The 22,209-nt window shown below is 38.7% G+C and overlaps 1 protein-coding gene across 1 annotated transcript; it reads left to right on the forward strand.

The window, feature by feature from the left end:
• The first annotated feature begins 6,476 nt into the window (after positions 1-6,476).
• Positions 6,477-20,878, forward strand: Ereg (epiregulin). The gene is made up of 5 exons (XM_028752573.1): positions 6,477-6,659; positions 17,413-17,499; positions 18,989-19,112; positions 19,604-19,753; positions 20,585-20,878. Exons 1-5 carry the CDS (start codon positions 6,614-6,616, stop codon positions 20,664-20,666), a joined length of 489 nt encoding a protein of 162 aa, XP_028608406.1. The 5' UTR covers positions 6,477-6,613; the 3' UTR covers positions 20,667-20,878.
• Positions 20,879-22,209: the final 1,331 nt, after the last annotated feature.

A 22,209-nucleotide genomic window follows, 5' to 3' on the forward strand; every position in this document is an offset into this window, starting at 1 on the left:
TAGCAAGCCTTTAGTCCCAGAGCTTGGGGGGCAGAGGCAGGCAGATTTCTTTGAGTTCAAGTCCAGTCACACAAAAAGAGGGGGGAGAAGGAGGAGGAGGAGGAGAATAAGGAGGAAGATGAGGAGGAAGAGAAGGAGGAGGAGGAGGAGGAGGAGGAGGAGGAGGAGGAGGAGGAGGAGGAGAAGGAGAAGGAGAAGGAGAAGGAGAAGGAGAAGGAGAAGGAGAAGGAGAAGAAGAAGAAGAAGAAGAAGAAGAAGAAGAAGAAGAAGAAGAAGAAGAAGAAGAAGAAGAAGAAATGAGAGAAACAATTGATTGTCCCATAAGAATCATGGATTTCATATTTTGAATATTAAATAATTGATGTTTAGCACTTTTGTATATTTATGAGTGCCTTACTCTAATTACAGATTCTTCATGTGCTCAGGAGTGGGACCCAGGGCCTTTAGCATACTGAATACTCACTCTAAAAATGAACTACTTCCCCACCAACTCCCCTCCATATATATGTGAAATACACAAACACACACACACACACACACACACACACACACACACACACATACACACACCAATATTAGGGGGAAAAATAACAAAGTTTTCTAAGTTCAAGAAACAGTTTAGTATGAAATGATTATTTTGGCATCTTCTTCCAGAGTGGGCACGTGTCTGTTATATACTGAGTCCTTAAATACACGATAACATTAATTGATTGTTAGTTTTAATTCCTGCATTACCTAAGTCTTATGCAGAAAGCTTCTCCAGTGCCTTCATGACCTAGCACATTCCCCACTTTTCCTTTAGCAGCATTTAATTATCAGATGTAGCTGGTCTTCTGCTACTTCGTGGATTCTTCTTTCTTCCACCCTTCTCCACCACTTTTTTCCACCCTTTCAACCTTCTAACACTAGATAGGAGAGAAAAATGGATACCCGGGAAAGAAAAGAGGATGCTTGAATAAAGTCAGGAGTCGGAAAGGGAGCAACAGTATGGTTAGACTACTTCCTGTTGATTTGTGGCATCGAGTTCCTTGGCAAAGTTTGATCTTTGCCATCAAGATATCTAATTTCTTCTTTTTATTTTCCTCTTTGAGCACAACTACTTAACAAACCTCAAACAACAGCAATAAACAACCAGCCAACAGCCCAACAGCCCAACAGCCCAACAGCCCAACAGCCCAACAGCCCAACAACCCTCAGGGCCCTAGCATTTATATACTCCCTGAAAGGTTTCCAGAATTCTAACATCACATCATCGCAGAAACTATCTGTCTTTGGCAAAATCACTCCCCTGCTAGAGCACCAGTCAGATCTTAATGAGCTGCTGTGGACAATCCAAAGCAGTCCTGTATTTCCACACCTGGGATTAAAACAAAAACATATTTTTATAATATTTCTGTGTTTTTTAAAGAAACCAAAATTCCAAAATTGTCACTACAATCTGATCTTGTGCTGAGGTCCATAATCCATTTGGAGTTGAATTTTGTAGTAAGAATGAGATTATGATCTAGTTTCGTTCTCATGTGTGCTGATATTCAGAATTCCCAGCAGCATTTGTTAAAGATGCCATCCTCCCTCCCATGTTTATTCTTAGTATCTTTGTTAAAAAGTGGCAGATGTTGCTTCATGAACATATACATGGGCCTCCTATTCTATTCCATTTGTATTCATTTTTAGATTCATTTCATTTCTCTCTTGTTGAACCAAGATCTTAAGCACCATAATCAACAAGTGGAGAGAGCGGACATCCTTCCTTGTCTTCTTCCTGATCTTGGTGGAAATGCTTTGTGTTCTTTTCCATTTAGCACAATGCTGGTGATAGCTTTGACATATGCAGCCTTTATTATGTTGAGGCATCTTCCTTCCATTCCTAGTTTCTCCATGACTTTTGCGATGAAGAGATATTAAATTTTATCAAAGGCTTTTCCTGTTATTATTAAGATGATCATGTGATTTTTGTCTTTTAGTCCATTTATGTGACAAGTTATATTTATTAGTTTTTGAGCCAACCTGATCATGGCTAAAGCTAACTTGATGAGATCTTGGACTAGGTTTGTGAGTATTTTATTGAAAAATTCCTGGAAATACGTGTGTGTGTGTGTGTGTGTGTGTGGTGTGTGTATGTGTGTGTGTGTGTCTGTGTATGATGCATATGATGTATATGTGTATGTGTGTATATATATATGATGTATATGTATATATACATATATACACAGACACACAGACACAGATACACACACACAGACACACACACACACAGACACAGACACACACACACACACACACATATATATATATATATGTGTGTGTGTGTGTGTGCAGCTGGAAGATCATGGTGTAAAATTATCTTTTTTTCTTCCTTTATGCTTTTTGCTTTATTTGACTTTGATATCAGTGTAACACTGGCTTCATCAGAGTTTTGAAGCCTTATTTACTACTTTAGGTAATAGTTGAGCAGTATTGGGGTTAGTACTTGAATTTCTGGTAGGATTTTGCAGTGAGTCCATCTGACCCTGCCCCAACCCCATTGGTAGAAAATTTTCTCTGGAAGTAAGACTAACAAATAACAAACAAATTCTTATAAAACCAAGAAGCTTCTGTATTTGAATTTCTGGTAGAATTTTGCAGTGAGTACATCTGGCCCTGCTCCCACCCCTACTAGTAGAAATTTTTCTCTGGAAGTAAGACCAACAACTAACACAAACTCTTATAAAAACAAGGCTCTTCTATACAGCAGAATATAGAAAAGAAGCAGCTACAAGAAGGTAGGGGTGGTGGATCTTTGAAAGCTATATCCTGGACTGAGGATTAATGATTAGAGTATAAAACTAACTAAGAAAGTTAAACAGTAAGAAATAACTCAGTAGGAGAATGGACGATGTGACTGGACAAAGAGGTTTCAAAAGAATAAATGCAAATGGATAGAGAACACTTAAACTTTCAATATAATTAGCCAGCAAGGAAATGTGGATTAAAACCATTCTAAGATCCTTTCCAGTCAGAACAGTGATCATTAGGAAAACAAATGTGGATGGGCAGGGGGAACCTTTATGGGCTGGTGGGAACAGACAGGAATGGCACAGTGCTGTGGAAATAGTCTGAGGCCTATCAGAAAATCAGACTAACTCAGGCAACAGTTATGCTGCCCTGGGCATATATACTACGTTTGTGTGTGTGTGTGTGTGTGTGTGAATGTACACCTACATGCACACACACACAGACACACACATACACCTACTTGCACATACACACACACACACAGACACACACAGACACCTACATGCATACACACACACCTACATGCACACACACATACACACACAGGCACACACATACACCTACATGCACACACACACACACACACTATATCACACTACAGAAAGTGTCTGCATATTCATGCTCACTGCTGCTGTACTCACACAAGATGGGAAATAGAAGCAGCCTATATATTCATCAACTGATGAATGGATACTGAAAATACTGCATATATGTACCACAGAATTTTATCTGCAGGTAAGTGGATGGAGCTAGGAGAAAATTACATTGAGTAAGGTCACGCAGGCCCAGAGGGTCACAAAATAAAACACATGAACAGAAGTGTGAAAAAGAGGTTTGTAGGGAAGAAGAGTAGTTACAGAGGGTAGGAAGGGGCTAAGAGAGAGTGCAAGAGGAGAGTACATGTATGAAAGCAGGAGCAAACTTGATACTAGAAGAACAATGCCACAGTGAATTCAGCATCTTTTAAAAACAGTAAAAATTCAATTTAAGTAATTCTGTTTAAGAATTCTATTTAAGCAATATTAAATATGTATATGTAATTTGTATATTAAGACTACTAATCTCTTTAAAAAATAACTTCACGTAACGTGTCAAATTGAAATTAGCTGATCTGGCTGATGTTTTGACATCATCTCTCTAGTTGGAAAATTATAAATTTATTTCATTCTCCAACTGTTCAGCAGGCACATGAACATGTTTTTAGTCTTTAAGAGGAAATATGATTGTACTTTATACTATGTATAAGGTGAACAATTAATGAAAATTATTCCTAATTATTTATTTTAAATACCGAATACTATTTTGCGGAGGCAGTAGCAAATCTTTCCTGATGTGTCATGATGGAGTCATTCTCAAAAAAGTGATGGCTACAAAATTGAGTAAACACAGAACCAGTAAAGAAAAGATTTCCTCACACTGTGTTAGAAGCCAGCCAGCTGAAGGACACACACTATGGAAATTTTTTGAGAGATGCGTGAGTATTTTTCCCTTCATGCAGGCCTCAGCCACAGAGTGAAAATCCATCTTGCCTAAGGATGATGCCAGAGCTGCCCTTTGATGACCCATTTCTTCCCCACTCCATCCTGTTTGTTTTTTTTCAACAGAAGGCACATCACTCCATCTAACGAAAGGGAGTAACCTGAGTGAGTTCCCCTCTCCTCTCTTTCATTTCGTGCAAGTACCTGCACGAGTCACTGTGAAAAGCTGATGACTCCAGCCTATGACCCATTCTTCTGAGTTTGCTTTTATTCCTCAGGCACTTGTGCTATTTTTATTTTCAGCTCTAATCTAATTTCTAACCAAGTCTCTTTTTCCTTAATTCTGGTTTACCAGATGTATGACTCCTATCAATGGCCCACAAAGCTACAGCTCATTATTGATGTTATATTACTTACCTCTAGTCATTGCCATAATATATATATATATATTTGTATACATATATACGCATATATGTATATATACACATATACATATATGTATATATACACATATATACATATATGTAATATATATATATATATATATATATATATATATATTAAAAATGACCATGAAGCTCCTTACCATCCTCCCTTTTAACAGATTCGAGTCAACAGAGAAAACTTGCCTATCACTAGTCTATTGTTCATATGTTTCTCTGGAGTCATAAATATTAATTAACTACCAAGAACCCCTATGAGTGGGCACTTGTAGATAGGAGTGGGTACTTTTGAGGAGCCTTGACCCTCTGGCCACTGTGCTTAACACATCCTTTATCTTCTCCAATAATTAGCTAGTCTTAATTCTCCTTCACTCACAAGTCAGGCTAGAAAGACTGAGCAGATTATTCAAGGATTTCCATTCAAATGTTTAAATCTTCACCACTAAAAGAATGCAGTATTTCTTCCCAACAACAAAATATTGTGGACATTCAAAGGCCTTGACTTAAGGAAGAGAGAATAACAGAAAAAAAGAATTTAAAAAAATCTGTTTTCTGATTTGAGCTAGAAAATCAAGAAGCATATGAGCCAAAATTGTTCAGATTTTATTTTCCATCCGAATCTGTTTGTGTGCTAAATTGACTATTCTTAAGCCCTCCAGGGTAATATGAAAAAAGTAGGGGGAGGAAGGAACCTATATCTGTACAGATATGAAAACCAGACTTATAAATAAAAATCAAAGTGTACAAAGTCATTTTACCACAATCACAGAACCTGATCTAGATTCTATGAATCCAGGGAAAAGGTAACTTAAACCAGAAGAAATTCATGTGGACTTAAGCATCCCAGGCCTCGAGAAGGACCACGATAAATAGTCTAATTCTCCTGGTTTCTCGTAAAGGGTAGCCATCCCCTCAAGTATGACTCCATGAGCAATGACAGGATACTGAGAAAAAGCTGATATGGCAAGTTGTCCAGCCTGGAAGTGGTGAGACCATTTGTCTGACAAACTAGTAAGAGCTCAGGTAAGCACCCATTCAGTTTGTACTTGAGACAGGCCTTCTCCCAAAGGCACAGGGAATTCAAAAGGTGTTGTATAAAGGAGTGCTGGATTAAGGTGGCGTTTGGAATTGTTAACTCAAAAAAAATTGCTAATAGATAGCAAATAGGACAGAACGGAAAAAACAATATAGGGCTTTCTTCATAATTACTAGACTTTGAGGTGATAAATGTCTGAATCACACTTTGGAAGCTGAGGGGCTGAGAAGGAAGGCGTGCGGGTGAAAGGCATTTCCGGGCATTTGAATAGGGGCAGAGCTCTGGAACCACTGACAAGCTTCAAGTATGTTCCCAAACAGGGAGTTATTCCGGCCTTGAGTTGGCAACTCAGCTCTCCAAAAGTATGCGCTAGAAACACCAGCCCTGACTACAACAGTCACCCACAGCAACTAAAGCCACCCACTACCCGGCAGATGACCCCATAGAGCAAACCAACCCATCTGGTCCAAGCTCCCCACCTCCTCAGGGCTTGAGTCCGAAGACAGGGAGGATGGAAAAATTTGGGGAGTAGTCCCAGCCTCACTAGAAGGACATTCATTCCTCAAACCCTCCTCTCAGGTGTTCCTGAGAGGGAGGATGACATCTGGCCAGTCCTCCGCTGGCCACCACTCCTCCCCCCCGGGGGGTGGCATTAGGAAACCCTGGACAACCCGCTAGTAAGTCCTCGCGTGCCTAAGCGCCTCCCTAGACTTATAAAGGCGCTGTGCCGCGCTGGGTAGTTGAGCTCACTTGCCTGACTGCTCAGAGTCACAGCGACTTGGTCGGCTCTGGTTCCTGGATCAGCCCTGTTCCAACTCTGTCACTGGCGCCTCGCTCCTGCCCGCCGCCCCGCACTCTGCAAGCCGCACTGAGACAGAAGGATGGAGACTCTCCCTGCCGCTTGGGTCCTGGCGCTGCTTTGCCTAGGTAAGCCCTCGCCGCCCCCAAGTGGAGAAGGTGGGGAGGAAGGACCCGTGCATTTGTCATAAGGACAAGTATGGAGTTGTCCATCCAGCTCAAGTGCGCTCAGTCTAAGAGGATGTCTTTTGCGAGTCTGTCTTTTCCATTGGTGGGGTTGGGGAAGTGCTGGAGGGTGTGACTTTGGTCGGTTAAAATTGCATTTCGTAGACAAATTCATTACTGGGTTATCTTCTGCCTGAATTAATATCAAATTTTACTGGGATATTTTTTTAAAGTTGAAAAGATTTTTTTCTTTTCCTTTTGAAAATGAGACAGTTCTAGAATCTCAAAGGTATGGACAGTAACTCTATAGATAATGATTTACTTTCTTGGGGTGGAGCAGGAACAGATTATTTTATCCTGCTAGAGACCTTTGTGCAAAGGACCCGTTTTACAACCAGGGGGCTCTGGGATGTACCTGCTCCAGCAGAGTTGCTGGGGCCAAGGTTATCTGGGCAGGTCCAGAAAGAAACTGCCAACAGACCTTTGACTTCTCACCTACTGCTCTCCCCAGCACCCCTGCCTCCCAGGCTGTAAAGATGGGTAGCTTAGAGAGGCTCTTGTTTGTTTTATTGGTAGTTTTCTTGTTTGAAATGAGTTAGCTCTTGTCGGCAGGAGCACGAACCGGGGAGTTCCCATTGTTTGTAACGTTTCTTTTTTTCTTTTTTCTGTTTTTGCTTTATTTTGTTTGATCAATTGTCCCTAATTTCTTAAGCGCCAGATGATTTAAGAGTTGTATATGAACGTTCCCAACTGATGAACATTTTAATAAGGAAATAAAAGTTACCAGTCTCACATTCTTCTTGAACTTGCAATGAGACAAATTTCCCTGAGACACTATCTGTGCAGGATGTGACAGTTAAATTATTATTTCGACACACCTTACATGCCTTGGGAACCCTAATGAAGTACATACTATGCATACTTAGAGAGTACACGTTTAAGGGCAAGAACCCAAGTGGAAACTGGATCTGTGGTTTCTGTCAAAAAAGGAGCTAAGAATGCCTTGCTAGAAGAGTCACCTTAAACAATGTGGGTTCGCTGTGTTTGGTTTGAGGTCTCTGTGCAAAGGAAAAACTCCAAACGGCGACAGTCTTCTTCGAGTTAGACATGAACCTAAAGGTCACAGTGGTGGAATGACTTTGTTTTTCCACTTGCAAGGTGTATAGGAACAATGCAAGTGTCTGTTCTGCGCATCTCAGTGGATATGCTAATGCAGGATAGCAAGAGTCTATGAATAATGAGGTTGCTAGCCACCTAGTGCGCGTGCTGTGTGTGTGTTTTTGTTGTCATGAAAGCGCTTAACTTCTTTATTGCAGTACTTAATTACACTTCACCTGTTTCATCAGCCGCCAAGCCCGTTTCTAAATGAGCTAGGTCAGTTTCTGTTCTCCCAGTCTGTTGAGATACTTCTTGTCACTAGCAAAGTTCCTGTTTGGAGTTCTATATTGTATCTCTCTAGCCTGGCATGCAAGTAGGTCTTATTGTTTCATTCCAAAGCATAGAGAAAGAGAAAGAAAGAGATAAAGAAAGAAAGAAAGGAAGGAAGAAAGAAAGAAAGAAAGAAAGAAAGAAAGAAAGAAAGAAAGAAGGAAGCAGGGCCACTTAATGTTGGAATGTGTACTCCTCCTCAAAGAAAAGATTGCCTAGAAATCAGACTTTGTCCCTCTAAGGAAAGTGATATTTTAGATTTAAGCATACTTTGATTGCTTTTGTTGAATGCCTATGCATTTATGATTTTGAGTGTCGTGTTCCACCATCCATTTCTAATGTATGAAGTTTCAAGTAGCTACATACAGCCATTCCACTACTATTATATTTATAAAAGTTTGAGATCAATGCTCTTGTTTTATCCACAAGGAAACTGACCCAAGTTCCCATACAAAACAGATGATAAGTGGGGAGAGGCAGGGTCTAAGTTGACTAGTATTTTTAGTTAAATGAACATTAGGTAAAAGGGTGGACACAGCTCAGTTAGGAACAGTTTTCTGAATAATATGTAAGTTTACAGCTGACTTGTTCCGTCTGATCTTGTGATATCAGAGAGAAGGTGAGACATTTTTTTATTTTAAGTTCTGCAGTTGGCAGTTATGTGTAGTGAGGCCTGACATTCTCATTCATGTTCAAATGGGGTTTTGAGGATATACATGAGTGACATCTCCATAGCCTCGGGACCCAGTGACTACTGACACCTGCTAAAGAGTGACCTTGAACTTTGTTGTGTGGCTTTACTACATGGTGAGAGAATTAAGCAGGGTAAATAGTCTTTCTCAAAACTACGAGAAGCAGAATCTCAGTGAGACAGTGGGATTACCTTCTGTTGACCCTGGGAGTTTATGATCTACCTGACTGTTGGCATAACCTGAGATGGCACACCTGGGCAGAAGGCATGCTGATGGGACTCTCCTGTCTGGATTTTGACCCATGTATCCCGGGTACCTTTTGCATTGTCTTACCACTTGAGCAGCTTAGATAATTGGGGTGTCTGGTTCAGCACTGGAATCCAAATCCAGGAGGTGAGACAAGAAGTAGCTATTACCAAATGCCTGATGTGGGCTGGCCACGTTATGTGTTAGGCATCTTAAACCCAATCACCCCATTTTATCTTTAAATAATCACTGAATAAAGCCAGGGTTAGGGTGTCAGTAGCAGATGTCAGTAGTCATTGGGTCCAAAGGCTAATAGCTAGTCAAAATAACAAGTTCTAATAGAGAAATCCCAGAGTTAACTAGGGCTGTCCTGGGACTTGGAACCTGTTCTATGTGGGCTCACTTCTGGTACCAAACCAAGCAGAGAAAACACTTATCTATCCTTTCAACCTGGGCTAAAATAGTTGACTTTTTAATATAATATTCATATTATGTATGAATGTATGCATATATGACATGTATGTGCACACAAGCTTGTGTGTCAATAGCTTCCATATTGCACATTTATAATTTATGATTTTGACCTAAAAGGTTTATTTTTATTCATATAGATCTTAGACATGAGCTTCATTATGAAGTAGTTATTGAAGCTGGCAGGGTCTTTTGTTTCTCTTATTTTCCAAAATATATACCAACTAAGGTAGTTAGGAAGAGATTATCTTATCTTGTGTCTTTATGGAATTGTTAATTTTTCTGCCCAGTTTTATGAATCTCCTATTCCCTGAGTAGAGAGGCAGAAGTGAGGAGTCCTTTCTAAAGAGACTAAATCGAGGTGTGGCTTCCTCATTTGCATTCTAAATATAGGCTTATGCAAATTGTCTATTAGTGTGGCTATAATTGCTGTTGGGAGCATTCCACTGGAAGACAATGGGAAGGCTCCCCAAAACTGTGACAGGCAAAAACCTTAGAGAGGAGCCACCTGACAGCCTTGGAATGCCAATGTAATCCTGGAACATTTTTTTTTAAAATGAGGTATATGCAACAGACTTGGTGTCCTCTGGCGATACTGTTTGTGTAAGTCTGGGTGCCTAGCTAGAGAGCAGAGAAAGGTTCAGTTGCATTCAAGGTTAAAGTAATGATTTAATTAACTAGCATGCTATTTCTAATACTCAAGATCATTTAACTTCTTAGGTCAAAATCATGAATTATAAATATGAGATATGGGAGTTACTGACACCCAGAGTTGTGTATGCATACACATTTATCATATGTCAGGACTTTATAGTTTGTAATTGAAAGACTTAGTGATGGAGCACACATTTCACCATTGAGTTAACCTGTTCCTCTGGTACTGTTCTAGTCATACCTTAGAGTAAGTCTGTATCTAAACAGGGTCAGTGGGGACATCAGGAAGTAACAGGTTATGTTAAATAACCATGTTGGCTGGATTCAAGACTAGATTGAAAACGTATCTGGTTCCCATTTTTTCTTTAAGCAGTGCTTCTTGTATGTATCTGAGACAAAAGATATCTTGAAATTAATTGATAGTTTTTGAAAATCCTATGGTCAGTACCAATTTAACCTAATTTCCCACTTCTTGTATCCCATTTTCTCTGGTTATAGACTATTCACTGAGGATATGCTTACCCGACTTCATGTACTTCCTGTTCTCTCTCTCTCTCTCTCTCTCTCTCTCTCTCTCTCTCTCTCTCATTCTGTGTGTGTGTATGTGTATGATGGAGAAAGAGGGGAGGGGAAGGGAGATATGGAGGCAGACAGACAGAGAAGAGAAGAGGAGGGGTTGGATATTTAGCAGTGAGAAGATGGAATGGTGGATAGGCAGTAGAAGAATGAAGAGTTATCTAATTCAAATCCTGCACATCCCTGCATCTGAACTCACTCTCTGGTCTTTGTTTCTAGACATAAGGAATTTCTTAGTAAGGGGATAAAATGGACTGAGCTAGACCTGGAGCCCATATCTCAGGAGTCTGGTGCATGATATTTGACACTGACTCTACAGACATGGATGGGCCAGCCTGAGCATTACAGGATGTTAAGCAGCAAATCAGGATTTTACCCACTAGATGTCAGTAGCAACTCCTACTGTGAAACCCCTCCAGACCTCATCAAACACCCTTGACTGATAAAATTGGCTTTGGTTGAAAACCACTGATCGAACATATGCTTTTGTTGTCTCCCATAATTCACAAACTGAATTACCAAGACGTTCATACTAGTGATTGCCTGGATACCACTTCTAGTGTTTTAAAAGTCATCTTTGGGGGTTCCATGATAGAATACTTGCCTAACATGAACAAAGTCCTGTTTAATGTCAGCATCACAAAATCTATCAGCTTAGCTACACGTGTTGCTGGTTTTAGCAGCGGTACTTGCATCTTGTGAATCCTTTCTTCAGATATTACACAGCTGGCCCCCCTTCCACCTGTTATACTTTTGCCCATTCACAATACTAAACGTATCTCTTCCCTCTCAGTTATTTTTCTCATTCCTTGACCATTTCTGTCTTTTTAATAACAGTTCCCCAATTTTCTCTTTTTCATTGCATACTATTTCCTTGGAATACTTAAAAAGATCCTATATATGCAATGATTTTCAAATGGGCTTCACCAGCTCCTTCCAGAGTCCATGTGCACGTAAAGGCAACGTATGACCTTCAGATTCAAATCCAATTACTCACTAAGTCCTCCCTTTATGCCTTCACTTACAAATGCCACAAATGGGCTGTCCTTCCTGCTTCCAGCACAGGCACAGGTACTGTAACCTTGATATGTTCTGATTGAATACTTACCATTCTTCATATACTCTGCTTTCTTCATCTACACCCTAGGTATAGAACTGCATTAAATCTATGAAGGACAAGAACCATCATGTTCAAAGCCTCACAAATAGAAAGTACACAGTAGATTTGTATTGAATGAATATTTCATTAATGTAACCAACCAGAAAGAAGCATGAGATGAACTGATTTCCTCTACTTATAGCTAAACCTTTCTTGATTATGTGCCTCTCACTGAAGTCCAATTCTTCAGTGCAAAATAAGTCTACATATTCGCAAACTACATCTTCACAAAGGAAGAATTTTAAGTTCCTCTTCAAAACGAATTACCTTCAAGATTTTTAAAATGACTTGTTCATGATGATATAATAGCATATGCCTGTATATCCAGGAATAGTTAGAATGAGGGGGGATGTTTAAAAATTTGAAGCTGGCCTCAGCTACGTAGAGAGAACTTTTCAAACAATATCAAGGGGTGTTTAAATGACTTCATCTATAGTTACTTTCTTGTGTGTATGCCTGTGTTATGCTCACTGATTAAAACTTTATCCTTGTGCAAAGATTCATGTTTGCCCTCCAGCATGTACAGTGAAAGTAAATTAGTTAGCATGTTGCTGAAAATGTCATGATATAGTCAAAGCATCAATCATCATCATGACTATACTCATCACCATGACTATAGTAAAAAGTAGCTCTCGACAACACTAGAATCCAACTGTTGATCTTTTATGAAGTTTCTCGTTCAAAATTAGACATTCATTTACATCAATGAAAGAAGAATCCAAAAGAAAGGACACACATTTACAAACAGCTATAAAAAGTCTCCCCAAGTGAGACTATCTCAAGGAAAAAGATTCCAATAGAATTAAAGTAATACTCTACAGATGTATTCTCAGCTTATAAGAGAACCAGGGCTCATCTTTAGAATTCTAAGTCATAAAGTTCCTGAACACCAAGACTAAATTTTACCCCATATATAAGAGTTCCCTTGATTTTCCTTCATCATGGAAACACTACCATGATAAAGGAGAAATCTACCAAGAACCACGTAAAACATATAATTTTTCCTCAACATTTTCCTCAATGAGTTTAAACACTCATTCATACTTGCTTTAGCACTGTATTATATGATATTTCAAATGTATAAATACTTTAATGTATGGTTTAGAAGTTTGTACTGATATTCTGGAGTAAAAGTTAATGCACACAGTTGAAAAGAATGTTATTATTAAATCCTTTCTCGCCACTTGCCTAGGAAAATTTCTTGAACCTCTTAAAATTTAAAATTAAAACAAATATCTTGATATCTGTATTATATCAATCACTTGTGCTGTTTTATTTCAAATGTAGTTTTTTCAGTTATCTATAATATTATATATATATATATATATATATATATATATATATATATATATGTAAATTCATTTTTATTTGCTTGATTTTTTTCTAGAGAAGCTGTATATTGGTTTTTGTTTGGTTTTGTTTTATTTTGTTTCTTGCCTGAAGTTTGGGAATGCTTTGCTGACTTGCCCTTCTATTTAGTCATGGAATCCCAGCTACCTCTCCTTTGGTCTTCACTAGGAAGCTCAAAGTGTCTTCACTAGGAAGCAGGTCAGAAAAAATGTAGACATTGAGGACATTTTGTATGTCAGGTGTTCTGGTGACTGTTGGGCAAACAGGTCTTAGCACTCCAGGGCCCATGGCTGTCAGGGCTATCCCCATTCCGGTGACAGCACTCAGACTCTCCCACGCACACACGCACGGTCCCCATCATTGCTTAAGGGTATAGGTTGGGCTCTGAGTCATGGGGAAGAGGCGAATTGCATCCTGTGAGTCAGTGGTTCCATTTCCTGCTGGTGTATTTGAGATTTCACTGAAATGCAATCTCTAAAAGGTGAAGGGGAGATGAACGGAGAACATCAAATTCCTAAACCCACTTGGAGGTGTGCCCCAGATAATAGTCTTGAAGTGGTTTTTGTCTTTGCTTTTTGTGATAAAGTTGAAATTCTAAGCACAAGTTTGCATTTATAGACCATCTACCTATGTCACCTTGCAGAGACTTCATCAGGGTCTTAGTAACCAGTATCAATTGTCATTATATCTGATTTTGACACACGCGTGATCCAAAATGTTTAACCTAGTGAATGACTTTATTAGCAGGAATCCGTTGTAAGGAACGAAAACCTTAAATAAAATATTTGCAATTGAACCATAGATTGTGATACACAAATCCACTAAAATCATAAAAAGACTTAAGACTAAGGAACCATGTGGACATGAAACTAGAGCTTACTCCTTCCCTGTATAACTTTAAAATAACGACTGTTGGGCTGTGGTTGTAGCTAATGACAGAATGCACTCAGTCTAATCCTCAACATTGGGATGTTAAGTTTTACCAAAGTGACAGGTGTGAGTGGGCTTTTCAATCTCCTAATCACCACATTTATTTCTCTATTCAACTTTTCAAAGTCTTGGGACAGGCAGAGCTAGAGAGCAGTGAGGACCCTTGTTTTAAATCTGACAGCTGCATACGGAGATAGACAATTTAGACCCATTTTTGCCATTCACTAGCATGATCTCACACTTTAATGTGATTATTTGCAATTTTATTTGTAAACTATTTTGCTGGTGGATTACCACAGCAAGTCTCACAGAAAGTGTCCAACCAATGAACTGTCTCCACTCGAGCATCACAGGTCAGGGAAAGCCAGGGTCCCAGCAGGTACATACCCTAGGCTAAACAATCTACAATCTACAAAGACAAGTATTTCACCTGCGGCACAAGCAACTCGAAGCTTATAATAGAAGATGAACTAATAATTTATAAAAGCCTTAATGAAGAACAATGAACAGTAAAGAGCACTAGCTGGGGTCAGTTGCAGCCTACAGCAGCAGCAGGGACGGGTAGCAGTGGACAGCAATCTTCAGCAGGAAATGCTCATCTTGACAGCAGTACCACTTCTTGCCTGTGTGACAATTTTTTAAATTGGATATTTTATTTATTTACATTTCAAATGTTATCCTCTTTCCCAGTTTCCCTTCTGCAAACCCCCTCTCCCATCCTCCCTTACCATGCTTCTAAAAGGGAGCTCCCCCACCCACCTACCCACCCACTCCCGACTGTGTGATTTCTAAACAAAGGATAATGCACTTAGACAGAGAAACTCGTGTCCCAACCCCCACCCTCACCCCTCCCACACACAAAAGTGCTTTCCTGGATTGAGAATTGAAATGTCTCCCCAAGGACTTACAGGGAAGGGCTGAGTGGAGGGTAAAGGTGGTAAGGGCAAAAACCTGTACAGTCAGAAGCCCAATCTGTGTTGAGGAGACTGTCTAGGTTAAAGGGTTTAATTCTTCAGTACAATGCAAGGTAAAACTCCACCAAGAAATGGAACAAAACTAATGTGGACAAGAATCCAGCTCCTCCTCCGTTCACACATGTCATTCCCTACCTATGTGATAACAGTTTTCATCTCTGTTGAACTGACAGTACAAAGACTTTGCTCTCTGCTCTCTCTCTCTCTCTCTCTCTCTCCCTCTCCCTCTCTCTCTCTCTCTCTCTCCCTCTCTTTCTCTCTCTCTCTTAATTTCTTTCCAGTCATTTAAGAAAAATTAATTTTGGTCTATCAAAGCAACTATGTTGATTGGAGAAGCCTGGCCAGAGAACAGATACTTCTAGAGCAGTGGTTCTCTACCCAATGGGTCGTGACTCCCTTTGGAGGAAAAAAATGACCCTTTCACAGGGTCACTTCATCTCAGCTAACAACATGTCAGATATTTATATTGTGATTCATAACAGTAGCAAAATTACAGTTATGAAGTAACAGCAAAGATAATTTTACGTCTGGGGGTCGCCAGAAGATGAGGAACCGCATTAAAGGATCACAGCATTTGGAAGGTGGAGAGCCACTGATTGAGAGCTTTCAGTGATTTCAACCCAATGGAAGAATATAAAACTGAATCTTTAGGTCTTATCTTCTGTGGTCACTAGATAAGTGATTTTGTATAAGACATTTAATTTGTACACACTAGACTCGTTTGGAGTGTGCTTGTCTTTATCGTGAACGGGATTGTTGGGTCAACTTTGAAACATAGTAGGTAGTAGGAACCATAAGGTTGGACTTGATGTCGATCTTCACCTTGATGTTTAGAACACCCTCATGTGCAGTTTGATTAGTAAGTCCAAAGTTCCTCTGATCAAGGAGAAAAATCACTTTTTCCCAGTATGGATTAAATTGTGTATTCAAATGCCAAATTGTGAAGACTTATATTCTGACTATAAACCGGTAGAGGGCACTACCTGGATAGTTGATTCAAACTACAGGCTAGAGGTTGACTGTCTGGAGTACTTATGGGAGTCTCTGATTAGTCTGGTATTTCTGGGGGGAAAAAGAATCCATTTCAGTCTCCCTAAAAGTCTGTAAGAACAACTGAGAGTTGTGGAAGGGAGTTACTATGTCCAGTAACAGAGGTCAGGTTTTCTCATGCCATTCTCACTTCCCCAATCCTTCTGAGGAGATGCAAATAGTACTCTGCTTTAGCTTCTGTAGTATGTTCCATGTGGTATTCATCACATTCAAGTATTACTACCCCTTTCCAAATTCTGTCCTGTGCCCCATTTAATGTGAATTACCAGGAGAAATTGTTTAAACCCTGCATGCTCAATTCTCATGTGTCTGATGGAGTTAATAGTTTCTTCCTTAGCATCATTGAAAGCATAAAGTGAAATAGCATAGATAAAATAAGCAGAACTGTATCTCCACGAAGTGCATATTTGAGGCCGGCCAGTTGTGCCTGTTACTACTACTGCTAGAACAGCTATTGACTATATAATAGTAATTCCTAAAGGTCAGAAAAAAGGTTGGTGTTCAAATACGCAAAGATGAAACAAGAGAGACAAAATGCTCTTGTGTAAATGTGTATAGAATTGAAAGGTCCTTCTTATCATGTTTCCCATATAACTCAGAAAGGGCCTGAGTCATTCTGATGCCTAATTTCCACCATTTATCTTTTCACTGAATGATACAGTTGTTTCATTCACTGTGCTGACAAAGACTGGGTGCCAGGGCTTGCATAGCTTGGCATGCTTCACCAGCTTCTTCCAGTACTAGATAAGACATACACATGGTCCTCCTGTATCCATGGGTTCCAAATATTTGAGAATAGTGTCTGTACTGAACATAACAACAGATATCATATAGCATCTAAGTTGTATTAGGTTTTAGATGTGATCTGGAACTGATTTAGGGAACACTAGAAGACAAACTCAGGCTATGTACAAATCCTGTGCTGTTTTATGAAAGGGACCTGGACATCTGTAAATTTACAATGCTGGAGCTAATCCCCATAAACCAAAAAGAACAAAAATATTCTCATTTTATCTAGATTATATTTTGTGAATTATATAACTGTTTCCATAACAATCTGGTATCACTTTGATGAACTAACTTATTAAAACAAAACATCCTAATATATAACAAAGACATGCAGAACTGTAATGAAAGTTGGTTTCCTTGCAGCACTAATTACATATTTGATTTTCTTCCATAACTAGGTTCCCACCTTCTACAAGCAGTTATCAGCACAACAGTGATTCCATCATGTATCCCTGAAGAATCCGAGGATAATTGTACAGCTTTAGGTAAGTCTATGGTCATGAAAGTAGCATCAAACTTTTACACATTTTCAAATAAAATGCAAATATAAATGCATGCTAATAACAAGAGGAAGGGACACCTGACGTATCCATTTTAACCTAGTAACTAGAGATTTGGAGAAATTGCATGAAGGAATAACAAGGGGAGAAAGATCAGACATGTAGTTATAAAGATTTGGATTTTGGAAACATAGGAACCAAAGAAAATGATATTGAGCATAAAGCCACTATTGGAAAATATTTGAAGGGACAGATTCCATGAAGAACAGGAAAATGTAAACTCCATACACAACATGGTTTTGTCTTGATAGATGTATCATGTAAGAGGAATGAATATTCTCATTCTGTTTCAGGCATAGGGTTCAGGAAACATTCATGAAGTGCTTAGTGTGATCAGTACCATGTTAAGGTAGAAACACAAAGGTAGAAATAGAATGATAGACAGCTATTGATCCTCCATAGGCACATGGTCCAGGAGAACCCCCATGGTGCTTTTCTCTGAGCTACATACTAAATCCAAAGAATGGTTCTAGGTTTCTACTTCTTTCTTGTCTATCACCATCAAGGTTTCTGGAATTTTGTCAGTTTCCCTTCATCACTGTTTTTTTGTTTGTTTGTTTGTTTTGTTGTTTTATTTGTTTTGAAAACTATCTTTGGATAATTTTCTAAATATTTTAGGTGAATCATTGTTTTCTTTATTCTTTTATATATATTTTTGGGACTAATCTTGAACTTCTGATCATTCTGTACCCACCTCTGCAGTGGGGTGAGTAGCACCATATCCAGTTTAGTGGTGGTATGGATTGAACTTAGGCTTTGTGCATTCTAGACATGTGCTCTGCCAATGGACCTACATTACCATCATAAATAAAATTTCTATTTAAAACTCTTACATTCACTGTTGTATTTTCTTAGCAAACTCTCTATTTCAAAATTTGTCTAGTTCATGGTCAGGTGTCCATCCATTCAACAGTTGTTCAAGAGGCTGATTTCTTGGCTGATATTTTTAAAGATTTGGAAATATACACCTAACTAAGACTTATTTTAGAATTAAATTCTCCTGAATTAATTAACGCTTTCAACTTGTAATTTAATTATTTTAAGAGTAAGGAATTTTAGAATTTCTTTGAGGCTTCCAAAAACAAACAAATAAACAAACAAGCAAACAAACAAATAAACAAACAAAAGACAAATTTTACTTTGGGAACAGAAATGATCCCAATATAGAGTGTGTGTGTGTGTGTGTGTGTGTGTTCTGAGAATTACATCCTCAAGATTCATTTTGTTTAGCCTATTGTATGTTTGGGTGTTTGTTTATTGGTTGGGGGTAATGTGATAAGTTGAGTAATGCCTTACTCCTGAAAATTCTCCACTGTTGACCCCTGACCTGTGTGCTGAAATTGCTTAGAGAAAGGATAGTTATAGAGCCAGAGTCCCAGAACACAAGTCATTAAACTTCCCATTCCTTTCACAGTTCAGATGGAAGACGATCCCCGTGTGGCTCAAGTGCTGATTACAAAGTGTAGCTCTGACATGGACGGCTACTGCTTGCATGGACAATGTATCTACCTGGTGGACATGAGTGAGAAATACTGCAGGTGAAGTGACCAAAATGAGTGTCCAATGACAGTTCTGAACCCTACACTTTCCTCTCCTCTTCTGTAGTTAAGATAGTTCTGTGGGCTGTTGGTGTGTACTTTATAGATACTATTAAAAACTTTATTACTTCTTCAAAATTAGGAAACAAATAGAAGGTTTCCGTCTGGACAGATAGGAATAACGAGGGGAACTTCACATGCTTCCTCTCTCATTACAACAGCATATACATATATAATTAGTTCTAGATGACCAGTACTTCGGCAGCTACATAAATTGCCCTTTTGCCACTGTAGTTGGACTAGATGCTGTGCAGTGCTATTTTACTAATGTTGAGTTAATTCTGTGTTCAATTTTTGAATTCACTTTTATAACTTTTAACAAATCATCCTGGTTTCTCGTATAGCAATGGGGACTTAGTCCTTGTAATGCTAACTCATAGCATGACCTCATTTAAAAATAATTGACTTTCTTTGCCTTTGTTCTCTTTCAGATGTGAAGTGGGCTACACTGGTCTGCGGTGTGAACACTTCTTTCTAACTGTTCACCAACCCTTGGGAACAGAATATGTTGCATTGACAGTGATTCTCATTTTCCTGTTTCTTATCATAACCACTGGATCCGTATACTATTTCTGTAGATGGTAAGCCAGTCAGCTTTATTATCTATTTTTTTTTAAATTACCAAAACACAGACCTATAAACTGGTTGAAGTCTAAATGTACTATTGGAGGAATAAAGTAGAATCTGAACTGTGTTATTAGCAAAGATGCTTTGCTGCACAGCACCTGAGGTTCACTGTCCTTCACTTCCTGCCTATGTGCATATAAAACTCAAATAAGGAATATATTTTCTTTATGAAATCCAGACAGAAATTCTCACCCTATAATAGCTAGGGCTCTCTCCCTACAGTGATATTATTATAAAAATTATAACTAAGAAGAAATATAACTAACAATTGTCAGGGTTTGTGAGTTGACTGGACCTGTGAAACCAAGAACACTAGAAAAATAGTGCCCATTAGAATGCTTCCAGTTTATTTTTCTTAGTTTGAAGTTGGTACAAATTGTTTAGTTATTTTTTCCCCAAAAAGTCATTGTTTAGGTTTTGTGCTAAGTAGCCATCTGATGATAATGTCTTCCTGATTATACATATGTACCAGAACTTAATACTGGTGAAAGAAACTGATAGCAAAGAATGCTGAAGAATCATTCCTGACATTTCTCAGCTTTGTGCTCATGTCAAGTCCTTGGAGAAACACTTTCATGGTGTTAACTGTGTCACCATGTCCATTTCTTACCTAAACGGTTGAACTATAGGAGACCGTTCTCTTACAGTCTTGCTTTTCCCATTACCTGACCCAAATCTACTCAGTCTAAGCATTTTACATACACTCTTGGAGTCCATGTGTTTATTTCAGGGTTTGTTTTTCTATCTGTTAATTACAGTGCTGTTTCATTTCTGATTATTTACAGGTACAAAAATCGAAAAAGTAAAAAGTCCAGGGAGGAATACGAGAAAGTTACCTCAGGAGACTCAGTGTTGCCACAAGTTTGAACAGTGCCATCAAATTATGGACAAGAATACACAGCATGCCTGGCCGATGTCAATATTTTGTTGTGTTAATAATATTTATGTTGGGTCATGTGTTAGGTCAATAACTGTATATTTTTAATACGCATGGAAAGTGTTTTATTTTTGAGAGAAATATATTTGCTAATATATTATATGTAAAATATTTAATATCAAAAGAAATTTAATATTTTTGTAAGAATTTCCTGAGTATGATGCTTTATTGAAAAGCTTCAAAAATTCATTAAGCTGGTGCAGTGCTTAGAACAAGCAATGTCCAGTCTGTGGCTTGGGAGGTGTCTGCAAGTGGCATTCCTGCGGGCTTAGTGATATGGTCAAGTCAATTGCATAAATAATTTATTTTCTACTTCTCATGTCTATGATAATTGGTTTGACTGTATTGTGGCTTGGCATAGAGGTTGGTGAGCCTAGTAGTATGGTCAAATCAATCGCATAAATAATTTATTTCCTATTTCTTAAGTCTGTGATATTTGCTTTGATTATATCATCATGTATTAAACAGCAATAACAACAGGCCTTAGCGGAGGTAAACACAATTTGTGTGCCTCAAACCACACATTTGAGCCAGCTAGTCCTTGAGAGGATGTCTCTTCAGAAACTCTGCTATAGAGTTCAGATGTGTCTAGAGGGGACAAAGGACAATCCCTTGTCCTAACTCACCCAAACAATGCTCTGTCTATGTAGAGTACCTCATTATGTGAGGTTGTTGTTTTGAATATCAATCAGAAAATCCACATTTGAAGACAAATTTGAACCCCATTTTAGTATGCTTTTGTAGGGAATTTATTGAAGAATTATAACATTAAAGCAGAATCCAAATTGAATTAATTATATTTTTAAAATACATGAGGATGCTAATCAGATATGGAAATGTACTTTTGTATTTCATGCTCAAGAGGATTTTTGTTTTTGTTTTTTGTTGTTTTGTTACTGTTTCTATTATGTTTGTTAACACAGAGTCTCACTCTAGTCCTGACTGGCCCCATGGTCATGGTAACTCTCCTGCCTTAACCCCCTTTGTTCTTGGTTACAGGCATACATTATCATGCCCAGTTTCAAAAGGTTTTTTTTTGTTTTGTTTTGTTTTTTAACAACACACAGTTCAGACAACATCTTACTTCAGATTTTAAAGCTACATTTTAAAACATATATTCAAATGCAGGAAGTGAGAAAAATACAGGAAAAATAAAACAGTCTATTTTTCCAAAGGAGAAACATATTTGAAAGATTTTAAAATTTAGACTTCATTATCCATACCCATGGAAACTAACGTGAAAGCCTGCCCCTTTTCTCTGTCCTTTGTTTGCCTTCACAGAAAGACAGAAAGACTACTCTCGACTCTCAGTCTGCAGGTCTTAGTGAGTCACTGAGAATATTCTGTGAAGTTATCTTGAGAACCACTGCTAGAACACCTTTTCCTGGGAGGCTGCCTCACCGGGTACTCAACCTTAGGTGGACTCTCCCTGAAACACATACCAGGTCAGGGAGGGCCTATTCTTCCTCCAGC

The sequence above is a fragment of the Grammomys surdaster genome, unplaced genomic scaffold (genome assembly GCF_004785775.1).
Source record: "Grammomys surdaster isolate TR1022 unplaced genomic scaffold, NIH_TR_1.0 125928, whole genome shotgun sequence".
NCBI classification, from domain to species: domain Eukaryota; kingdom Metazoa; phylum Chordata; class Mammalia; order Rodentia; family Muridae; genus Grammomys; species Grammomys surdaster.

What these genes read in the sequence shown, in the direction of transcription:
- Ereg (XM_028752573.1), top strand. Translation starts at nt 6,614, where the DNA reads ATGGAGACTCTCCCTGCCGCTTGGGTCCTGGCGCTGCTTTGCCTAG. An exon ending in CCTGGCGCTGCTTTGCCTAG is followed by an intron (nt 6,660 to 17,412) that starts GTAAGCCCTCGC and finishes TTCCATAACTAG; the next exon opens with GTTCCCACCTTCTACAAGCA. An exon ending in GTATACTATTTCTGTAGATG is followed by an intron (nt 19,754 to 20,584) that starts GTAAGCCAGTCA and finishes GATTATTTACAG; the next exon opens with GTACAAAAATCGAAAAAGTA.